The sequence below is a fragment of the Nuphar pumila genome, chromosome 1 (genome assembly GCF_984573655.1).
Source record: "Nuphar pumila chromosome 1, dmNupPumi1.hap1.1, whole genome shotgun sequence".
Taxonomy (NCBI): domain Eukaryota; kingdom Viridiplantae; phylum Streptophyta; class Magnoliopsida; order Nymphaeales; family Nymphaeaceae; genus Nuphar; species Nuphar pumila.
Window position 1 is genome coordinate 46182847 of NC_143249.1, and position 22326 is coordinate 46205172.

The 22326-nt window shown below is 37.6% G+C and overlaps 1 protein-coding gene across 1 annotated transcript; it reads left to right on the forward strand.

The window, feature by feature from the left end:
* The first annotated feature begins 6808 nt into the window (after nucleotides 1–6808).
* Nucleotides 6809–16512, forward strand: LOC149848870 (geraniol 8-hydroxylase-like). The gene is made up of 2 exons (XM_090012760.1): nucleotides 6809–7754; nucleotides 15834–16512. Exons 1-2 carry the CDS (start codon nucleotides 6867–6869, stop codon nucleotides 16446–16448), a joined length of 1503 nt encoding a protein of 500 aa, XP_089868886.1. The 5' UTR covers nucleotides 6809–6866; the 3' UTR covers nucleotides 16449–16512.
* Nucleotides 16513–22326: the final 5814 nt, after the last annotated feature.

Sequence of the window (22326 nt, forward strand, 5' to 3'; positions counted from 1 at the left end):
TACAAGTTACTATGAATTACATTATCATAAACATTATAATTATTAATTATTAATTCATATTATAATCATTACTTTATAGGAGTCATACGAGCATCAGATGGTAGAACAATATGGCGATAACTCCACTCAGCATCCGCCTTTTGATCATGCAGCATGGGTGACTCCAACCGGTGAACCCAAAAAGGGTTGTGTGTTTGGGTTTGAGAGTAACATGAACACCACACTAGTCGTTGCCTCCTGCAGCCAGGGCTCTCAGAGTTCTCCCGCCAGCATCAACTCTCATCATCCAATTGACCCTGCTATGTCTTAGGATGGTGTTTGTCAGCATCTTGAAGACAAAATGCGTGACTTTTTACATGAAGTCATTCTCAACCTTGTTTATAATTTGTTGCGCAACTTTCTTCGGGATAGGGAAACTTCGTCGGAATTCGACATGAGCTCTGGTGCTCGTCAGGTATAAAGATTCATGTAATTTATTTCATGTCGTTAGATTTCAAGCTAGTATATGCATGATTGAACACATATAAGTATGATTTCATCACTATAAAATTTTTTGACTGCCTTATAACACATATATGCATGATTGAATCACTATGAAAGTTTTTTGACAACCTTAGAACACATACAAGCATTCTTTCATCACTATGACAACTTTAGAACACATATGAACATGATATTAGCATATATGAAAGTTTTTTGACTGCCTTATAACACATATATGCATGATTGAATCGATATGAAAGTTTTTTGACAACCTTAAAACACATATATGCATGATTGAATAACTATGAAAGTTTTTTAACTGCCTTAGAACATATATGAGCATGATTGAATCATTATGAAAGTTTTTTGACAACCTTAGAACACATATGAGCATGATATTAGCATATATGAAAGTTTTTTGACTGCCTTATGACACATATATGCATGATTGAATCAATATGAAAGTTTTTTAATAACCTTAGAACACATATATGCATGATTGAATCACTATGAACGTTTTTTGACAACCTTAGAACACATATAAGCATGATTTCATCACTATGAAATTATTTTACTGCCTTAGAACACATATATGCATGATTCAATCACTATAAATTTTTTTTACTGCCTTAGAACACATATACATGATTGAATCACTATGAAAGTTTTTTTGACAACCTTAGAATACATATCTGCATGATTAAATCACTATGAATTTTTTATGTCAGTCTTAGAACACATATATGAATTTTGTTATTGTCCTTCACTTTATTGCTAGTCTATGTGTCATTCAACCATTTACTTTGATTGTATTAGATTAGGTGCATTGCATATAATTTATTTCATTATGTTTTGTTTATCAATACTATCATTTCGGTTCTCTTGTAGGATGCTGGAGATGATCAACGTAGAGGAGCTGATGGAGGGGCAGATCGAGACAATGAAGATAATGATGCCCCAAATCTTGGCGAGGATTAGATTTATCTATTTAATTTGTTTCACGTACTTGTAACTAATTAGAACTTGGCAAGGACTATACTATAACTTATAACTTGTGTTAAATTTGTTTCACCTGCTTTGTATATGTATTTTTTATGTGTACTTTATTTTTTATACACAGGTTAAATAAATTGTATAACGAGAAAATTTTCTCGATATTCATATTTCAAAAAAAAACTAAAATTTGTGACAGATTAGTGACGAATATTATCCGTCACTAATATCTGTCGTCAATTTAAATCAGTTGATGTTTTGTGACAGAATTTAATTCGTCGTTAATCCCTCGCTCAATTGGTGACAGACATTAGCGACGAATACGTATTCATCATTAAATTTTAGCGACAGAATACATTCCTTCGCAAAATCAAATCAGTCCTTATTTAGCGATAGATTAGCGACAGACATTATCCGTCGCTAATCCATCGGTAAGTAACGACGGATTGGCGGCAGATAAATTCTATCATATTTACGATATATCAGGATTATGCGACGATCGATTTTCATCGTTAATTCATTGCTAAACACGTTAACGATGGATTAACGACGGATAACATCTGTCACTAATCTGCATTTTTCTTGTAGTGCACCACAGGGACCCCACCGGTAACTAGCCGGGATGTCAAGTTCTCAATTTCGGTATAATTCATGCTACATCCTAACCATGATGATTATCAACCATCCCTGGTCCTCCAGAGTCCCAACCCGGTGTGAGTGAAACCCTAAGTCATAACCAAGTTCAACCCATTGAACCATATTCTCAAACTCGTCATACACTTGTTCTCTCACGAATGATGTTGTGAACTCTTTACAACGAATCTCATTCTTAAATCTCATGATGCCTTTAGGACTCACACATCTCTCACTAAGCATGCAAAGATGTAGGGTCTCTACATCGTTAAATCATCGACGGCTCACTCTCTGTGGTGACTGCACTTTGGTCGCGAACCAGGTGGCTCTTACCACAGGTCGCCACTTTCGAGATTTAAGGAGTTATGCATGTTGATCTCAACACATCTATTCATACAATATGAATAGACTATATGAGACTCCAATTTAACATACTCTTATCACAATGCATGATATTAATGAATATTTAGATATGCAATCACAAATACAATCTCTTTGAGTCATGCAGGACACGCCACAACTAACATGGATATCACAACCACATGTATAAAATCAACTCATAATGTCAAGCAGGGTAATTTTTATGCATGTCATGGTATCACTTGAAAGCTATCATGCTACTCATATTAATACACAAAATCATAATAACATGCAACGAAAATGTTTATTCACTTCTAAAATTACTTATAATATCTCTTACCTTGAAGACAAATCATGTGCTTTCCTTCAAATCGAGCCTCACGAAGCTGTAATAGTATGATCTGGTTACACAATATTCTCGTATTAATGCACAAAACTTCACACATTATTACTAAATTATCAAAATACTTTTTCTTAAATTTATTCATAAACCCTCAATTTCTGTGTCACTAATTTGACTGAATTTCATGGACTAGTAGATTCCTTTCTACAATACGAGTCCAATGCACCAAACCTCACTCGATTTTGAGTTTAGGTTGCAAAGATATGCCCATTTTACAAAAATGGATCTCGAGTATATATCCCAAAAGATAATTAGGTCATTTCGAATTTGGCCCGTTCTAGAATTTTCTAATCCAGATCTATTTATGATCTGGATCCAGGACTGATCATCTGAATCCAGATCCGCTACTCACCCGTTTCCAAGACTGTTAGCCTACCCATAAGCACTCAATGTCATGGAACACCGAACCGATATGCCTACCCATAAGCCTCACTGTGCACATGTTAAGGACATGTTTATTTCACGGAAAAACACCACTTTCTCCTAAAAAAATAAAGCATCCCACAAGAAACATGTCGGTCCACCTGGCAACACATCTTTCTGCCGGCATGAAATGACTTTCCCAAGGGAGAGGGTGGAAAAGGGCATGCCCTTTCCCATGAAAGGGCACTACCTATGTGCCAGCTGAAACAAACAAGCACCATGGAAAATGAATACCCATGCATCCGGAGACAACAAACAATCAAGGATACATGACAACTAGACCATATTCTACATAAATCTTGTGGTTGTCAATGTTAAAATTTTCAACAATTGGTTGTGGGGTCTTATTTAGAAAGAGGGAGAAACCAAGTATGGCTTAGGTTGCCAAACTCATTAAAATTAAAGAGAGAGAGTGTATGACAGGTTTCTGAAGCACAAAATGAATAAAAGTAAATCAGAATGATTAATTACCTTTTACCAATATTCAAGGACATCACAGAAGTAATGAAGCCCCGTAAACAACATACAAATACATTTTAAAATCTCTCAAACAGGCAAAAGCAAAGTCAGAAATTGGCTTGGTCAAAAAGTCAAGGTTGACTCGGTAATGACAAAAAAGGCTTAAGCACCCCCGCGTTGCTAAGCGTACAAAGTGCGTGTACACAATCTATGCGTCAGTCCACCCTAAGAGGCAAAGTTTTTCAAATATAAGCTGCAGAAGAAGAAGAAAGACTATTTAAAGCAGCAGAACTTTCTCTCTCTTTTGATACCTGACTTTTCAAACGATTTTGGTGAGACTAATAAATTTTGAAACTGTTCCATCAAACATGTGATGCAATGAACTCGTACAGTTTGATAATGACTCTAAACCAGCGTTATGTTAATTTAATCAATCTAGTCCCGCGTGAAGCTACTTACCTAACTTTGGAATTGATTTCCAAAAATAAAGCAATTTATGAGCCCCTCTCTCTCTCTCTCAAGCAATCAATCAATCACTAAAAGCCAAGGCTATACCAATAAGATATCAGCAGTTGCAGTTATTATATTTTTCACATGTTCACTTTTTTTTAAATGTTTGCGTACTTGCCATAATGATCCTGAGAGTGATTTCTTTTAGCTCATGAACAGTTTCTTGATCCTGGGTGCTGGTAATATCTTAAAGTTGTGTGGCTTGGAGATCCAAATCAGGTCGGTTTCAAGAAAAAGTAAAGGTCCTCATTCCTAGTCGTATATTGTGTAGTATATGGGACTAGTAAACAAACCGAGCAACTGGCCACTTAGGTCAGATTGGCTTTTGTGAAGCTTGTTCAAACTCGTCAAATGAGCTGCAAGTAAGTAAAGCTACAAGCAACTCATATAGTTTAAGCTGGTGGAATACCAAAGTATGGGTGCTTGTCTTGGCTTGACTGGGTTTCAGCTCATATAGATAGTCTATATTAGGTTTAAACGCAGATTATCAACTGGTTATACAGGTAACAATAAGGGGATAGATTTTATTCACATTGTGGTTTCATGTAAAAAAAGAGATGTTTTTGCTTAATGAGCGATCTCAAATTCAGCTCAACTGGCTCAGACTCATATGAGCTCATGCTCGGCTGGACTTATATGAGCTAAACGAGCCTAGTCGGAGCTCGGCTGTAAATGAACCGAGCCTGTAGGGGTAGTTGGACTTCTGGTTGTGGGAAGCTCAACTTGATGTTGGACATGTGGTTGGGCGTGGTTTAGAGTTTTGTTCCCCATGTTTTCAAGTGGGTGAGGCCAATTGACTATGTGACAAAATCTTGGCTGTCTTGAGGGACCACCTTATCTTTAAAGCATCTTGTTGCTCTTCTAATCTTCCATCATCCCACGGTAACAAAAGTTTAAACGGCAAAATAAAGACGAGAGAATTTGATGACCTTCTTTTATCTTTTCACATTTTTGTCGAAAAAGTGCAAGACTGATAAATGACCAAATAGAAGGTGTTAAAGCTTGGCTTGTTCTTGCGGTGAGTGAGCTCATGGCAAGCTTAAGTTAAATAAGCTAAGCTTGAAGGGGACATGTTAATTAAAGAAAAATATTTCTTTTAAATAGTAAAAGTTGAACTCTAAACCAAATGAATCAAGCTCAAATATTTGCCAAAGAAATACTTTGTTTCAAAGTGGTAAGCAATAGGTTTTGAACTCTGAACTTATTGATTGCAAGCCAAAATCTTCAAACATGTACCACTATATTGTAAAAATATACTTAAAACATCTATTATTAGCTAAGAAGCTCATATGAGAGGAGCTGAATGAATAAAAGTAACTCAGAATGATTAATTACCTTTTACCAATATTCAAGGACATCACAGAAGCAATGAAGCCATAAACGACATACAAATACATTTTAAAATCTCTCAAACAGACAAGAGCAAAGCAAAGTAAGAATATCAAAAAGACAAGGTTGAGTCGATAATAACAAAAAAGGCTTAAGCACCCCCGCGTTGCTAAGCGTACAAAGTGCGTCATCATTGTAGTCATGCGTGTACACAATCTATGCGTCAGTCCACCCTAAGAGGCAAAGTTTTTCAAATATAAGCTGCAGAAGATTAAGAAAGACTATTTAAAGCAGCAGAACTTTCTCTCTCTTTGATACCTGACTTTTCAAACGATTTTGGTGAGACTAATAAATTTTGAAACTGTTCCATCAAACATGTGATGCAATGAACTCGTACAGTTTGATAATGACTCTAAACCAGCGTTATGTTAATTTAATCAATCTAGTCCCGCGTGAAGCTACTTACCTAACTTTGGAATTGATTTCCAAAAATAAAGCAATTTATGAGCCCCTCTCTCTCTCTCTCAAGCAATCAATCAATCACTAAAAGCCAAGGCTATACCAATAAGATATCAGCAGTTGCAGTTATTATATTTTTCACATGTTCACTTTTTTTTAAATGTTTGCGTACTTGCCATAATGATCCTGAGAGTGATTTCTTTTAGCTCATGAACAGTTTCTTGATCCTGGGTGCTGGTAATATCTTAAAGTTGTGTGGCTTGGAGATCCAAATCAGGTCGGTTTCAAGAAAAAGTAAAGGTCCTCATTCCTAGTCGTATATTGTGTAGTATATGGGACTAGTAAACAAACCGAGCAACTGGCCACTTAGGTCAGATTGGCTTTTGTGAAGCTTGTTCAAACTCGTCAAATGAGCTGCAAGTAAGTAAAGCTACAAGCAACTCATATAGTTTAAGCTGGTGGAATACCAAAGTATGGGTGCTTGTCTTGGCTTGACTGGGTTTCAGCTCATATAGATAGTTTATAATAGGTTTAAACGCAGATTATCAACTGGTTATACAGGTAACAATAAGGGGATAGATTTTATTCACATTGTGGTTTCATGTAAAAACCTAATCGTACACCGTAAATTATTGACAGAGAGATAAACTGGTTGTTTGTGAGTGCATGATGTTTTGGATTGAAAAGTCGCCCAAGATGGATTGCAGTTAATTTCTATTCCGTGGCTCACCGGCTTAAGACAGCTGGGATATAAAGACTATCCAATTCCAACCCTTTAAGCAAGAGGAACAGGAACTGAAGAACAGCAAAGAAAATGGTGGATTTTATTGATATACTTCTATGGCCCTCCACTTTGTTGGCATGTATGTATGCATATCTCCTCTTCTCGAGAAAAGCCAGTAAACTCCCACCAGGTCCAGTGGGTCATCCAGTAGTCGGTTCCCTTTTTGATCTAGGCAGCAAGCTCAACGAGACGCTCCTTGAGCTTTCTAAACTGTATGGACCGCTAATGAGCTTGCAGCTTGGGTTCAGAACCGCCGTGGTGGTCTCGACAGCGGAAATGGCAGAAGAGGTGCTGCAGAAGCATGAACAAGCCTTTGCGAGCCGAATCGTGCCGGATGCACTCGATGTGTTCGACTTTCCCAACTGGTCATTGATTTTTAGCCCGAACGGGCTGCGATGGCGAGAGCTAAGACACATCTGCAACAATCAGCTGTTCACCCCTAAGAGGCTGGACGCGTTGAGGGGCCTGCGAGAGGAGAAGGTGCGCGCATTGGTAAAGCATGTCCGAGCGGCGTGCGCTAGCAGCAGCGTCGTCGATATCAGTGAGTGCACCCTTGTTACTGCCTTGAACTTCATGTCCAACACCCTCTTCTCGCAGGACGTCGTCAGTCTAGACTCCGAGTTGGCTGGCAAGTTCAAGGAGGTGCTGTCGCTAATGACGGAATTGGCCGGGAAGCCTAATCTTGCAGACTTCTTCCCTGCTCTGAGATTGATGGACCCTCAAGGCGCGAGGCGCCAAATGAAAACCTGTTTCAAGCGACTCTATGTCTTGTTTGATGAGGTTATAGAAAAACGCTTGGAGTCTTATGCTTCAACTGGAGGATCGGGGAAGAGTGGCGATTTCTTGGATGCCCTTCTTGAGCTGAGTGGAGTACCAGGCTCGGGGCTCACCACGCCAAACATCAAGCCCTTGTTGGCGGTACGGTTCTCTCTCTCTGCCTCTCACCTTCCAAAGCAGGTTATATGTTCTCCCCCAAACAGGGCAGTTAGCTACATCTCATGATCGGGGGTCCCAAAGAGCACCACGTATGTAAGCATGTGTGTCTCGTATCCCCATGTTTGTCAGCATTAATTAGCGTTGGAGTTTGATGCGATTGCAAAGACTTAAGTACCCTCTCCTTTATTGGTGCAAAAAAAAAATGACGGTTCTTGAAAAGGAGTGGTTGTAAAGACTTAAGTGCCCCGAATATGATTATTTAAGACCCAGTCTCTGCACTGCAGGATTATCCGAGAAAGAAATCTCCCCTGGAGGAAGCCATGAACATCAACCCTCTCACTCTCTCTCTCCCTTCTATTTCTGCTTCTGTGCACATCCATTAGAAGATCATACATTGCTCCATCAAGCACCGACTGACTTGTACATTGACTCTTGTGGAGCCCGATTCAGAGTTTTTACCCTTACAGGAGAAGGGTTTGGGGGCTCCTCCCAGCGTGGGTATCATCATTCAACTAAATGAGTTGTAGATCCTCATTCAGAGTTTTTACCCTTACAAGAGAAGGGTAAAACCTCATCTCACTCTCTCTCCCTTCTCTCTCTACTTCTGTGCACATCTAACAAACGATCCAACATTTCTCCATCAAACACCGACTGACCTGCACACTAACTGTAGCATCGTTCAACTTGATGAGTTGTGGAGCCTGATTTAGAGTTTTTGCCCTTACAGGAGGGGGGTTTGAGGGCTCCTCCCAGCGTGGGTAGCATCATTCAACTTGAAGAGTTGTGGAGTCTGATTCAAAGTTTTTACCCATTCATATTTTAAGGCATTAGATCTCATTTTTGAACATCCACGCATGTGCAGTTTGCTTTCATCATGTTCAGTTGCTTTCTAGATTATACTTTGAATTCTGGTACATTTTAGATCTATCGATTTGTATGTAACCAGAGCTCAATTTAATCTGAATTTTTTACTACAACTTCATGCATATGTCTTCATGCTCTCCACCAAAAATCAGATCATTCTGAGTTTGTTTGACTCACTTTAAAAATCGAGATTCAAAATCTGTTATTTTGCACCGTCAGGATTTTAGCAGAATCAGGACCAACTTGCAGAAGTGATTTCTCCCTAACCAGAGATGATCTTTCCGATCCGTAAAAAGGGTTGTTTTCTAAATTGAATCTAGTTTGTTCATTATCAAATTTCAGCGATTTCTATGGTGTTTTCATACCAGTTTTGGGTCAAAAACCATAACCCTGTCACCCTGTGTCATTTTAACGGCTCAGATTTTGATTCATTTTGTTTGAATTTTATTTTCCTAATGGGATATCATTTTTCAATTCTGTAAAACGGGTTCTATTTGTTTATGTGTCTAGTTAATCCTTGTAAATTTTCAGATTTTTTCATGGTCAATTACTATTTTATTTTGATTAAATACCAGAACCTTGTATTCAGATTTTATAAATGTTCTGATTTTGGCCCCCATATCATGACTGTTGTAGCACTTCTTCAACAAATCGTTATTTGATTGGCAATATTCTTCAGCAAATTATTGTTATGATTTTTTTGAGTCTCTAATGAGTTCCTACTATGATTTATAGTATTTTTGGGTCTCCAACGAGCCTCACAATGATTTATAGTGTTGTCCGGTCTTTTAACTATGATTTATAGTGCTTTGGGGTCTCCAACGAGCCCCACAACGATTTGTAGTGTTTCTCGCTAAACACTACAGCGATTTGTGATACAAATCGCTATCTGAATCTGCACCAACTTGTCAGGCCCATATCTCCCTAACCAGAGATCGGATTTCAAATCCGTAAAAAGTGGTGTCTTTGTTATGAAGTCTAGTTTATTCCTGTAAATTTTTAGCGATTTCTATGGTCATTTGATACTCCATTTGGATCTAAAACCAGACCCCCTATCAGTCTGCCTTATTTGAGTGACAGGTTTTTATTTCATTTTGTAAGAGTCATATCTCCCCAACGGAAGATCATTTTTAAAAACCGTAAAAAGGGTTTTCTTCCTCTATGTGTATAGTTTATATCTGAAAAGTTTTATAACTTTTTATGCTCATTTGATATTTCAAACATGTTAAAAATCGAGACACATAGAGGAAGTTTCAAACTTTTTAAGTTTTATAACATTTTATAACATGTCTCGGTTTTTAACAGGTTTGAAATGTCAAATGAGCATAAAAAGTTATAAAACTTTCCAAATATAAACTAGACACATAGAGAAAAAAAACCCTTTTTACGGATTTGAAAAATGATCTTCCATTTGGGAGATATGACTCTTACAAAATGAAATAAAAACCTATGTCACTCAAATAAGGCAGACTGATAAGGGTCTAATTTTAGATCCAAATGGGGTATCAAATGACCATATAAATTGATGAAAATTTACAAGAATAAACTAGACTTCATAACAAAGACACCACTTTTTACGGATTTAAAATCCAATCTCTGGTTAGGGAGATATGGCCCTGACAAGTTGGTCCTGATTCAGATAGCGATTTGTATCACAAATCGCTGTAGTGTTTAGCGAGAAATACTACAAATCGCTATAGCGAGGTCCAGCAACACTATAAATTGTTGTGGGTCTCGTTAGAGACCCGAAAACACTATAAATCATAGTTAAAAAACCGAAAAACACTACAAATCATTGTGAGGCTCATTGGAGACCCAAAAATACTACAAATCACAGTAGGAACTCATTAGAGACTCAAAAAAATCATAACAACAATTTGCTGAAAAATATTGTCAATCAAATAACGATTTGTTGAAGAAGTGCTACAACAGTCATGATATGGGGGCCAAAATCAGAACATTTATAAAATCTGGATACAAGGTTCTGGTATTTAATCAAAATAAAATAGTAATTGACCATGAAAAATTCTGAAAATTTACAGGAATGAACTAGACACATAAACAAAGAGAACCCGTTTTACAGAATTGAAAAATGATCTCCCATTAGGAAAATAAAATTCAAACAAAATGAATCAAAATCTAAGCCGTTAAAATGACACAGGGTGACAGGGTTATGGTTTTTGACCCAAAACTGGTATAAAAACATCATAGAAATCGCTGAAATTTGGTATGAACAAACTAGATTCAATTTAGAAAACAACCCTTTTTACGGATTGGAAAGATCATCTCTGGTTAGGGAGAAATCACTCTCGCAAGTTGGTCCTGATTCTGCTAAAATCCTGACGGTGCAAAATAACAAGTTTTGAATCTCGATTTTTAAAGTGAGTCAAACAAACTCAGAATGATCTGATTTTTGGTGGAGAGCATGAAGACATATGCATGAAGTTGCAGTAAAAAATTCAGATTAAAATGAGCTCTGGTTACATACAAATCGATAGATCTAAAATGCACCATAATTCAAAGTATAATCTAGAAAGCAACTGAACATGATGAAAGCAAACTGCACATGCGTGGATGTTCAAACATGAGATCTAATGCCTTAAAATATGAATGGGTAAAAACTTTGAATCAGACTCCATAACTCATCAAGTTGAATGATGATACCCACGCTGGGAGGAGCCCTCAGACCCCCCTTTTCTGTAAGGGTAAAAACTTTGAATCAGACTCCACAACTCTTCAAGTTGAATGATGCTACCCACGTTGGGAGGAGCCCCCAGACCCCTGTCATATAAGGGTAAAAACTCTGAATTAGGATCTACAACTCATTTAGTTGAATGATGCTACCCACGCTGGGATGAACCCCCGGACCCCCCTCCTGTAAGGGCAAAAACTCTAAATCAGGCACATAAGTAGAGAGAGAAGGGAGAGAGAGTGAGAGGGTTGTTGTTCATGGCCTTCTCCAGGAGGAACCCTTTACCTCCCTTGATTTCTTCTCTAGAGAGAGAGGGGTTTTTACAGTGTTTTACGAAGAAGGGAGAAGAAGAAGATGACGATGGAGCAATGTAGGATCGTTTGTTGGATGTGCACAGAAGTAGAGAGAGAAGAGAGAGAGTGAGAGGGTTGATGTTCATGGCCTTCTCCAGGAAGAACTCTTTGTTTCCCTTGATTTCTTCTCTAGAGAGAGGGTTTTACAGTGTTTTATGGAGAAAGAAGAAGACATGTTTGTCCTTTTTTTGAACAGAAAAAGAAGAAGACTTTGAAGAGTCAACATCATCCTCGACTTTCTGAATGGAGGACATGTTTGTCCTTTTTTTGAACTGTTTGTTTTTTCTTTTTTGAATGAAGGGAATTTTTGTCATTTTCTCAAACCATCACTTTATGAGAAGAATAGCAAGAAAGGGTACTTAAGTCTTTGCAACAACACCAGAGTCCGATGCAAAGTTATGTCAACATACACGGGAATACGAGCCCCATGTGCTTGTATACATGGTGCTCATTCAAAGCCCCGAACACAGACGTGAGATTCAGTGAATCATCGGGGGCGAACATACACCACCCTCTCCTCACCTTCTTCGTTTTTAGTTCTTTTTAAGGCTCATTTGTAGTTTTTTTCATTTTAAGGCTTTTTATAGTTAATTTGATTAAAGTTTTTCTTGTACGTGATTAGAGGTGTTTTTTTTTTCTTTGATTAAGGTTTAAATTAGGGTTTTTTATTTAATTTTATGGTTTATTTTTATTATAGTTTAGGGTTTTTTGTTTTATTTAAGATTTTATTTTCTTGCATTTTTAAGGTTTTATGATTTAATAGGATTTGATAATTTGATTTTTATAGTTACTTTGATTTTAGGGTTTGATATTTTTATGATAATTTTTCATAGTTAAATGTAATATGACATTGATTAAAGCATTTATATATCAAAAAATATTATTTATTATTTTTTCTTAAATTACTCAAATTTCAAACATTTTTTATTTTTTAGATTCAATCCAATATCTACATTGGGGATTAAAATCCATAATAAACATGTTAAAACATTAGTATAGTTGGGTGAATTGAGTCTTAAGATCCAAAACAAAGTTATTTAACCCAATATTAGTATGTGTTCATGCTGTCCACACACACAATGTAAAACAAACTTTAGACACAAAGAACACAATTCATTGTCTAGACAGAGATAGATGTCTGTTATGTTCTTTCATTTTGTCCAATCTTGGACCAAGAATCAAACAAGCCGTAAGGAAACAATTTCTATAAACGTCATCTTTTAAATTTTTTTAAAAGAGTACAATTAGTGACAAAATAGTGGCCATATTCTGAAAGTATCACCAAAAAATGTCATATTTTGGTCATCGCTTTATGTGGTTATAAAAATAGCTAGATATTTTCAAAATGGTGATCAATCATTTTGATAGCATGTTTCTTTGTCGTTTTTACATATTTTGTTTCTAACTTTCTAATTTTTATTTCCACTAATATTTGTCGACAAAAACATAAAAAAAAAAACAAATTCTCATGAGAATATGTCTGCCATTATTCTTCTGTTCTGACTTTTGAACTTTTGTTTATGAGGTCATCTTTTGTGCGGGGAGCTGCATGCTTAAAATGCATCTCTGCTGCTGCTGCTGACCATGCATCGATGTCAACTTTCTCGAGATGGATACAAAGCAACCCACTTGACAGCCACCCATCTTGGCATTTTAGTATTCACATTATATGCAGTATTCACACTGCATATAATGTGAATACTTTGTTTGTAAGCATTAGGGGTGCCAACAGAGCCGGACCCCGCTAAAATCGGTGGGTCCAAACTTAAATCCGACTAAGTAATGTGGATATCAGATCTGAATTCTGGTCATACCAGATTTTTTAAAACAAAAACAATACCTGGATCCTATAAGAAATACATAAATAATTAAGACCTAGTTCATACCCAGCAAAATAATATTTTCTGAGTTTTTTTACACTGAAAAAATTGTGGATCTTATCCGAAGACCTAGGTTTGATCTAAAATTTCATAAACCATACTTGACCCATTTAATAATCGGACCTCATGAGCAATCCAAATAATTAATCAGACCCTTTTCTTTGTAACCAAACCCTGAGCCTATGGGATCTGGCATGGGTCAGGATCAGGTCACACTGGACCCATTGACACTCCTAGTAAGCATGCAAGACCCTATCATCGTCATGCTTACATCACATATGGACCCATTGGATGGTATGTTGCTCACGCAGGGCTGTCAAAGGGTTGGGTTTGGCCCAAAAGAGACCCGTACCAAACCCTATGGGGTCAAGGTTTTGTGACAAAGAAGAAGGTCCAATTAGAATCATGAAGGCTCAAAAGGTCCGAACTAGTATATAGAGGTGGTTATGGTTTGTGAAATTTCATACCAGACCCAGGTCTTTCTAATTAAGATCTGTGGTTTTTCCTAATCCTAAATATTATAAAAGCAGCCCCAAGGGGTGTTGGCGTAGTGGGGTGGGGTCTCCCCTCTGAGCAAGCCAACGCGTAACATAGGCCCTGGAGGCAGGGGTCCTAGCCTTGGAGTTTTAGGCTGTCGGCACAACGATGACTTCGTGCTGGGTAAGGTTTTTTTCGTGTTATAAATAAAAAAAACAGTTATAAAAGCAGAAGCAAGGGTAGTAGTTGTCAAAAATTAGATCATTTATAATTTTTTCTTAATTAACATGGTTTGTCATTTGTTTAAGGATATCGTTTTGGATTTGTTTGGGCATTTGTGTATGATTTTTTCAATAAACAAACATTTACATAGCATTTTGTAAATTTTCAAAAACTGAAGACTCTCCCTTTAATGTAAAAATAGTACTCTCTCTCTCTCTCTCTCTCTCTCTCTCTCTCTCTCTCTCTCTCTCTCAGGTTAAGAGGAATCCTACGTTTCATTTGCACATATATTACATTAATCAATTGCAAGAATATGAATAGTTTTGAAACTTACCATTTTTAATAAACCCACACTATAACCTAACCCATTTAAGAACTATAACCTACTGTCACGATATATTACAGTTTTGGAAACCCATGCATTTTTAAGTTTAAGGGCAGTTGTTGTAGTGGTTGTTCATGTTTTATGATTTATCAAGACTGGTCTATAAAAAGCATTTGGGACAACGTTGAGATCTATCTCAATATGAGACAATTGTTGTCCTAAGCATATGCTTGCGTCTCTTTACAAATGGTATGTCCAGCTTTTTTTACCTTACTAAGTTTTATAACTATGGTATATATAACTCTTTTTTTCTTATTTTTAATGTGATAAGTAAAATTTATTTTTTTCTTCACGTTTTGCATTTGTTGGATAAACAATATTTGACAATGTATTTATTTTCTTTCTTTTATTTTCTTGCACATTTTAAATTAAACGTTTATTAAGCTGTATAAAAAAAAACTATGTAATTGCTTTAATTCTTTTGCATTTTATATTTTAAATTACAATATAATACAATATGTTTCAAACACAAACATATTTTCACTTTTTATTCATCTTATTCACCATAAAAATATTAATAAAACCACAATTTATTTAGGCCCGACCACAATTTATCATATATTTATTATTTTCAATATTTTTTCTTTCAATCTAGATAAATGTATATGATTTAAGCCTTTTTCTACCATTTGAGTTATCTTATAAGGACTGACCATATGGGCAGGCCAATTATCTAGTCAATGTAAAAGAGACAAAAAAAAGATTTTTTTCCAGGTATGAATCAGGTCTGATTCATGTAATCTTTATAGGACCCAAGTATGTTTTTTCTTATGGTAAACCCAATCAGAGTCGAGTCTGGACCTTCTACCAGCACCTCAAAGTCAGATTCGGGTTCAGATTTCCCTGGGTCTGAACCAGATCCGACCCGTTCACACCCCAAGGCTCAGGTGCAGTGGCATGTATGAAACAATGACTACAAAACTTTCCAAAAGGGGACCATCCATCTGGTTGATGAAAATATGATAGAAGATTTCACTTTTGCAAAAGACATAGGCCATTTTCCTGTGTTTCTATAGGAAAACCCTATAATTTTTTATTTTTTTACAATTCATATAAAATTTCCCCTAGGCCAACTTTCCTCCTGGTGGGGCAGAACAGAGCACTTTATCAGTGTTTTGCCCCCAAACACTGGATCTGCTCACCAATATGACCTGATTTGCACTCAAACAATGCAATCTACTTGAACAGGACATGTTCGCTGCGGGCAGTGAGACGAGTTCCACCGTCGCAGAGTGGGTGATGGCAGAGCTGCTTCGTCACCCAGAGAAGATGGCCACCACTCAATTAGAGCTAAGGGAAACCATCGGCGAGGGCCGTGCTGTAGAAGAAATGGACATCCCACGGCTCCCTTACTTGCAGGCTGTTGTTAAAGAGACACTCAGATTGCACCCACCGGCTCCATTATTGGTCCCGCGAAGGGCAGATGCAACCGTAGAGGTCGCTGGGTTCACTATTCCAAAGAACAGCCAAGTGATCATCAATGCATGGGCGATCGGGCGAGATGTTGCATACTGGGAAAACCCTGCATCCTTCTCACCTGAAAGGTTTATCAAATCAGATGTGAATTTCAAGGGCAAGGACTTCCAGTTCATTCCTTTTGGGGCGGGGAGGAGGATCTGCCCGGGCATGCCTCTGGCCGTCTTCATGGTTCATCTCGTAGTGGCCTCTCTCATTCACTCTTTCACATGGAAGCTCCCCGACGGGATCCCGCCTGAGCAGCTCGATGTGGGGGAAAAGTTTGGCTTGACCATGAAAAAAGCGGTTCCTCTGCGAGCAGTTCCATCTCCCTTGGTGAATATGTGAAAATGGTACGGTTCTATTGCGACTTGGTTTGTATATGCTTACTAATAAATTATAAGTGTAACAAGTTCTTGAAACAAGCTGGCCTTGAAGTTTTGTCAGCCATTTTAAACGGTCAAAATATTGTGATATTTTTAAAATGTCACAATATTTTGATATCTCTGTTTTTTAAATATCATGATTTCATTGTGATATATCCACAATTTTATGTGTTGTATATTAGGAAAATATTTTTTATTTTTCTTATTTTATTATTTTACATGCATTTTTCTAGTTTCGAATTGATTAATTTATTTGTTCCACTTGATATTTTTCCCAAATATGTGAAGAAAGTAAAAAATTCAACTTTACATGACATATTGGCCGTTGTTTTCTTGCCATTTAAGACTTCTGACACTACACTATGACTTTTGGGACATGACTCCATATTCTACTATGGTTCTCCAAAGATAAGAAAAAAACTTTCTTTACCATGCAAAGTAGAAAGATGGTCACGCTTCACAAGACAGGTTTTACTGTACGTAGAAAAAAGTGGTTTTTCATACTTGTGTTGCCATTTTTTTTTATTACATCAGAAAAACATGATCTACTAAACTCAGTATCTAGATCACTTCTAGAGCGTCACAGCTTTTTTCACTAGGGTTTTCTCCTTAAAGAAAATTTTGATGTTTTCCACTTTTAGGACATGCTTGTAAATTTGAAAAGGAATCTTCAGAAATGAATTATATTGAGAGTCCCAATGGCATGATTTGGAATCCCAAGTGATTACTTTCCTCATCTTTGCAAGAGCGGGGGAAAACAAATTCTTGGGGAGGGATGGAGGAGTGGTGCCAAAGGAGAATTTCCTGTAAGCTCCTCCTAAACTTCAAAAAAAAAAAATTGTGTGTGTGTGTGTGGGGGGGGGTGGCTTTAACACCCCGATCTGAAACCTCAAGAGTTCGAGTTCGAGTTCGAGTTCGGTTGGTATTACTTCTCAGAAGAAAAGAGTACAAAGTTTACACAGAAAAGCGTAGCTAAAAAAAACTTTTCATTTTATTCTCATAATCAACTTTTTCTTTCAATTGTTCATCATTCATAACAAAAGAAAACAAATACATCTTATTCAATGACAAGAAAAGTAAAATATACCAATGCTCTGCTGAAGAAGGGAAAAGTTGCTCATAAGTTAATTGTTCTAATGTTTGGAACCTACAGTTGTAATTAAACAAAAATGGGAGTGAGTCTACAACCCAGTAAAGAATAATTATAAGTAAACGAACAATTAACTTACAACTGTAGTGGGTTCTAAGCCCCTAATTTTAGTTTAGTTTTTGACACACCACAGAAGTTGATATATTTTAATTATCCCTCCATTAACTTTCTCAAACACTTTCTCACAACAACTATCACTAGGTCGGCTATATCGGTCATAGCCGTCTATGAGCGTAGCAACTCCGTAGAACAACCCAATTCTACATGTTGACCAGACAATGAACCATATTCTCCCAGTGGTCCCCGGACCACCAGGCACTGCAGTGAACCACCACGGGGACCCCACCGGTAGCTAGCCGAGCAGTCAAGCTCTCAATCTCGGTATGGTTCATGCTACATCCTAACCATGGTGGTTATCAACCATCCATGGTCCTCCAGAGTCCCAAACCAGTGTGAGTGTAACACTAAGTCATAACTAAGTTCGCACATTGAACCGTATTCACAAATTCGTAATGCACTTATTCTTTCACGAGTGATGTTGTGACTGATCATAAAAATCTCATTCTTAATCTCATGATGACCTTAGGACTCACACATCTCTCTCTTAGCATGCAATGATGTAGTGTCTCTATATCGTTAAATCACCGGTGACCCACTCTCCGTGGCGACTGCACTCTTGTCGCGAACCAAGTAGCCCTTGTTACTTCCGGGATTTAAGAGGTCATGCATGTTGAACTCAAAACATTCATTCATACAATACAAATGAACTAAATGGGACTCTAATCTAAGCATGGTCTCATCACAATGCATGATATTTAACGATCATATAAACATGCAATCACAATTCAAATTCTTCCTATCATGCATGACATATCGCAATTAACATGCATATCACGATGAACATGTATATAATTTAACTCATAATGTCAATCATGAAATTTATGCATGTCATGGTCTCACTCAAAACTTTCACGCTAATCACATAACATCTATAGCACTACGATAACAAGCAATGTGAAAAAGGTTTATTCACATCTAAAGTTACTTATAACATTCTTTACCTTAACGGTGAATCCTGTGCTTTCTCTGAAATCACATCTCACGAATTCTATCAGTGTGATCTGGTCATAATACAATATATTCACATTAATACGCAACACTTCTTACTAAAAATACTCTTTTTCGAATTTACTCAAGAAACCTCGATTTCGGTATCACTGTTTTTACTCAAATAAATGAACTAATAGATTTTTCTCTACAACACGAGTCCAACGCACCAAACCTCACTCAATTCCGAGTTCGGACTGCAAAGTTATGTCCATTTTACTGAAATGGATATCGAGTATCCAAATGGATATCTCGGTACATTTCGAATTTTGGTACCATACGAGACTTTCGTTTGATCCGATCCATATCCATTCTTGATATGGATCTAGGACTGATCTAAACCGATCTAGAACATTTAGTCTGGATCCAGAACAAGTCCAGACCAAACTGGATCCAACCTGAGAATCCAGATCCAGTTAGATCGAACCGGTTCGACCTGACTCGGGTTTTTTTTCCATCCTGGTTCAGCTCAGACCCGAGTCTACTTGAACCGGTTCTACTTAAACCAGTTTCAATAACAGGTTTGGTCTGAATCGGTTTGACCCGAACCGGTTCACCCAACCCAAATTTTTTTATTTTTTTTTTCTTTCAACCTATCTCAGTTCGATCTAGGTGCGACCCGGACCGACCCAATTCGGTCTAGGTCGCACCCAGGCTGAATCGGCCCCTTTTTTTTTGAATAAAGGCTCAGTCTGGGCGCGACCCAGATCGTCTGGTCTGGTCTGCGTCGCGCCCAGACCGACCCGGTCCCTTATAAAAAGAGCGGAAGGGGCTGAGCCCCTTCTGACACCCAGGTGCAGAGGGGTCGGCCCCTGCCGACCCTCTCCTCTGCACCCATCCAGGCACGGGCCGACCGCCCGGGCCGACCATCGATGTCGGCTGGTCGCCGAAGCTGATCGACCCCCACACCCTCCTTTCTCTCTCACTCTCTCTCCCTCTCTGACATCAATTTTTTTTTCGTTTTCCTGCAACTCGCCGACAACGATGGCTGTCAGCCTCCTTTTTGCTCGGACCGAAAAGAAGAACGAAGAAGAAGATGAGGAGGGTGGAGGCTTACCTCGTCGTCGTCGCCGGTAAGTCTCTCTCTCTCTCTCGATGCAGGGTGCGGAAGGAGCGCCTGCGCGAGGATTTTTATAACCCTCACGCAGGGTGAGGGGTTGAAGATAAAGCTCGCCCCCCTCCCACGGATTTCGGGGGTGAGGTTTATCCTCACCCCTCTCGAACTTTCGAACGGTTTTCCTAATTGGAAAACCGTTTCCTTTTTTTTTATGATTATCCCCTTCGGCGACATCGCCAGAGGGGGGTTCTACAGGGGGCTTGCTGGAACAAGCCATAACCACAGTTTGATAAATGCCTCAGAGTGGACATGGCCAGAGTATGTAGAACTTCCAGTGAGCTTGACCTTCACTTGATTAAAAATGAAAAATAGAAATAGCATTTAGGCTTGCCGGTGAGTCCTCTCCAGCCGACGTTTTGTTGCAGGTGATTCCAGCAAGCCCCAACTCCTCTTTATAGATGATGAGAACGTGAACATTGGGTGTTCCGACATTCACACTTTTTCAAACAGCCGCGAATCACCATGATTCATGGGTATGATTTTGAACCATATGATTTGAAATAACAAAGTGGGTCTAGATTTAAGCTTAAATGAGCAGTATTGAGTAGAACTGTTGGTTAACATATGATACAATGAACTCGTGACTAATTCTAAAGCAAGGTTATGTTAATTGATTCAATCCAGTCCCACTTGAAGCTATTTCCCCAACTTTGGAATTGATTACAAAAAATAAAGCAATTTAACTTGAAACATGTGTTATGGTTTACACATTTGGAGTTTGTACCAATTGTCTCAAATGTGGTTAAATTTTACCTCCAAATCCCAGCTGTTTTTATATCAGACCCCTCCCTCGGTCTTTATTTGCCTTGCTTAACTCTAAAATACATAAGAAAAATATTGCTTCCACCAACATTCTAAATCTATAAATAACTTCATCCACCCTCTTCTTTAGGCACAATTCTATGTTGTAACAACTAATTTGGATTCAGTTTTTAGTTCAGCTTTTTATTTAGATTTGGGTCTTTATTATGTATCTTAAATCCAATTTAGAATTAGGCTTTTCTTATGTTTCCTGTAACCCTTAAAGTTGGTGGACAAATGAATTTCAAGTATTTTTCTTTCATTTTAATTGTTTAATTTTTTATTAAATCTGAGTTGTCATAGTTTAATTACATAAGAGTAGGATTATTTCGTTTCACCTGTCCAATTTGGCCTGTAGGTGTGATGGATTTATCAAAGCACCTAGTTTTGGATTTTTTGTGACAATTATTGTTCTGATTTTTAACTAAGAAAAAAAATAACAATATTAATAATCACCATAGAGAAGATAATCAATTAGCCAACCAGAGAAATATCAATAGTTGGCTATGCTAAATGATTAAATACTTTGATAGAAAAGTATTACCTAGATACATTAAGCAAAACTATTGTTGATGAAGATGAACTAAGTATTAAATAAATTGAGTAAGCTTGGATTGAATAAGAATCAATTGGAGTTGGATCCAATTGAGGATCCAATATGAAAATTAGTTAATTAAGGATTTCTAAAATAAGAATCAATGAAATAAATACTTTAAATGAAAATAATTATATTAAACAATATAATATTAAAGTTAGTTGGACTTAGTTGAAATGAAACCAACTAAGCCAACCATCATAAGGTGAGGCAGGCGGGAGGCAATTTTGGCTTGAGACCCTCCTTGGAAAACATGTGAGGGGTGAGACCTCTTCACATAGGATCCCAAGGATCTTCACCTTCCTCAAAGAAAAACAAAGATTAACATGAAATTGCACATTGAGAACATCAATGATGTATGCTGGATGACGGTGATGGCGATGATAAATGGAGGGGTTAGTTGTAAAAAGATAACAAGGCGGTATATATTCTAGAGGCAAGTAAAATCCATGGCCTTGACTAAGAAGTGGGGGTACATTGTGGACATAAGGGTTTAGATCGCGTGAGCTTTCACACGCGCCCGCTGGCATGCACCGACTAGGAAGCAGGAACCTTCCTTCACACCTCGTTTGGGAATAGTAGGTTGGAGGGGCAGCCCCACTGCGGCATGCATTACCATCCTTTAGTTTTGTTCTCCACGTTTTCAAGTGGGTGAGACCAATTGACTATGTGACAAAATCTTGGCTGTCTTGAGAGACCACCTTATCTTTAAAGCATCTTGTTGCTCTTCCAATCTTCCATCTTCCCACGGTAACAAAAGTTTAAACGACAAAATAAAGACGAGAGAAATTGATGACCTTCTTTTATCTTTTCACATTTTTGTCAAAAAAGTGCAAGACTGATAAATGACCAAATAGAAGGTGTTAAAGCTTGGCTTGTTCTTGCGGTGAGTCGAGCTCGAATTAAATGAATTGAGCTCATGGCAAGCTTAAGTTAAATAAGCTAAGCTTGAAGGGGACGTTAATTAAATAAAAATATTTCTTTTAAATAGTAAAAGTTGAACTCTAAACCAAATGAATCAAGCTCAAATATTTGCGAAAGAAATACTTTGTTTCAAAGTGGTAAGCAAT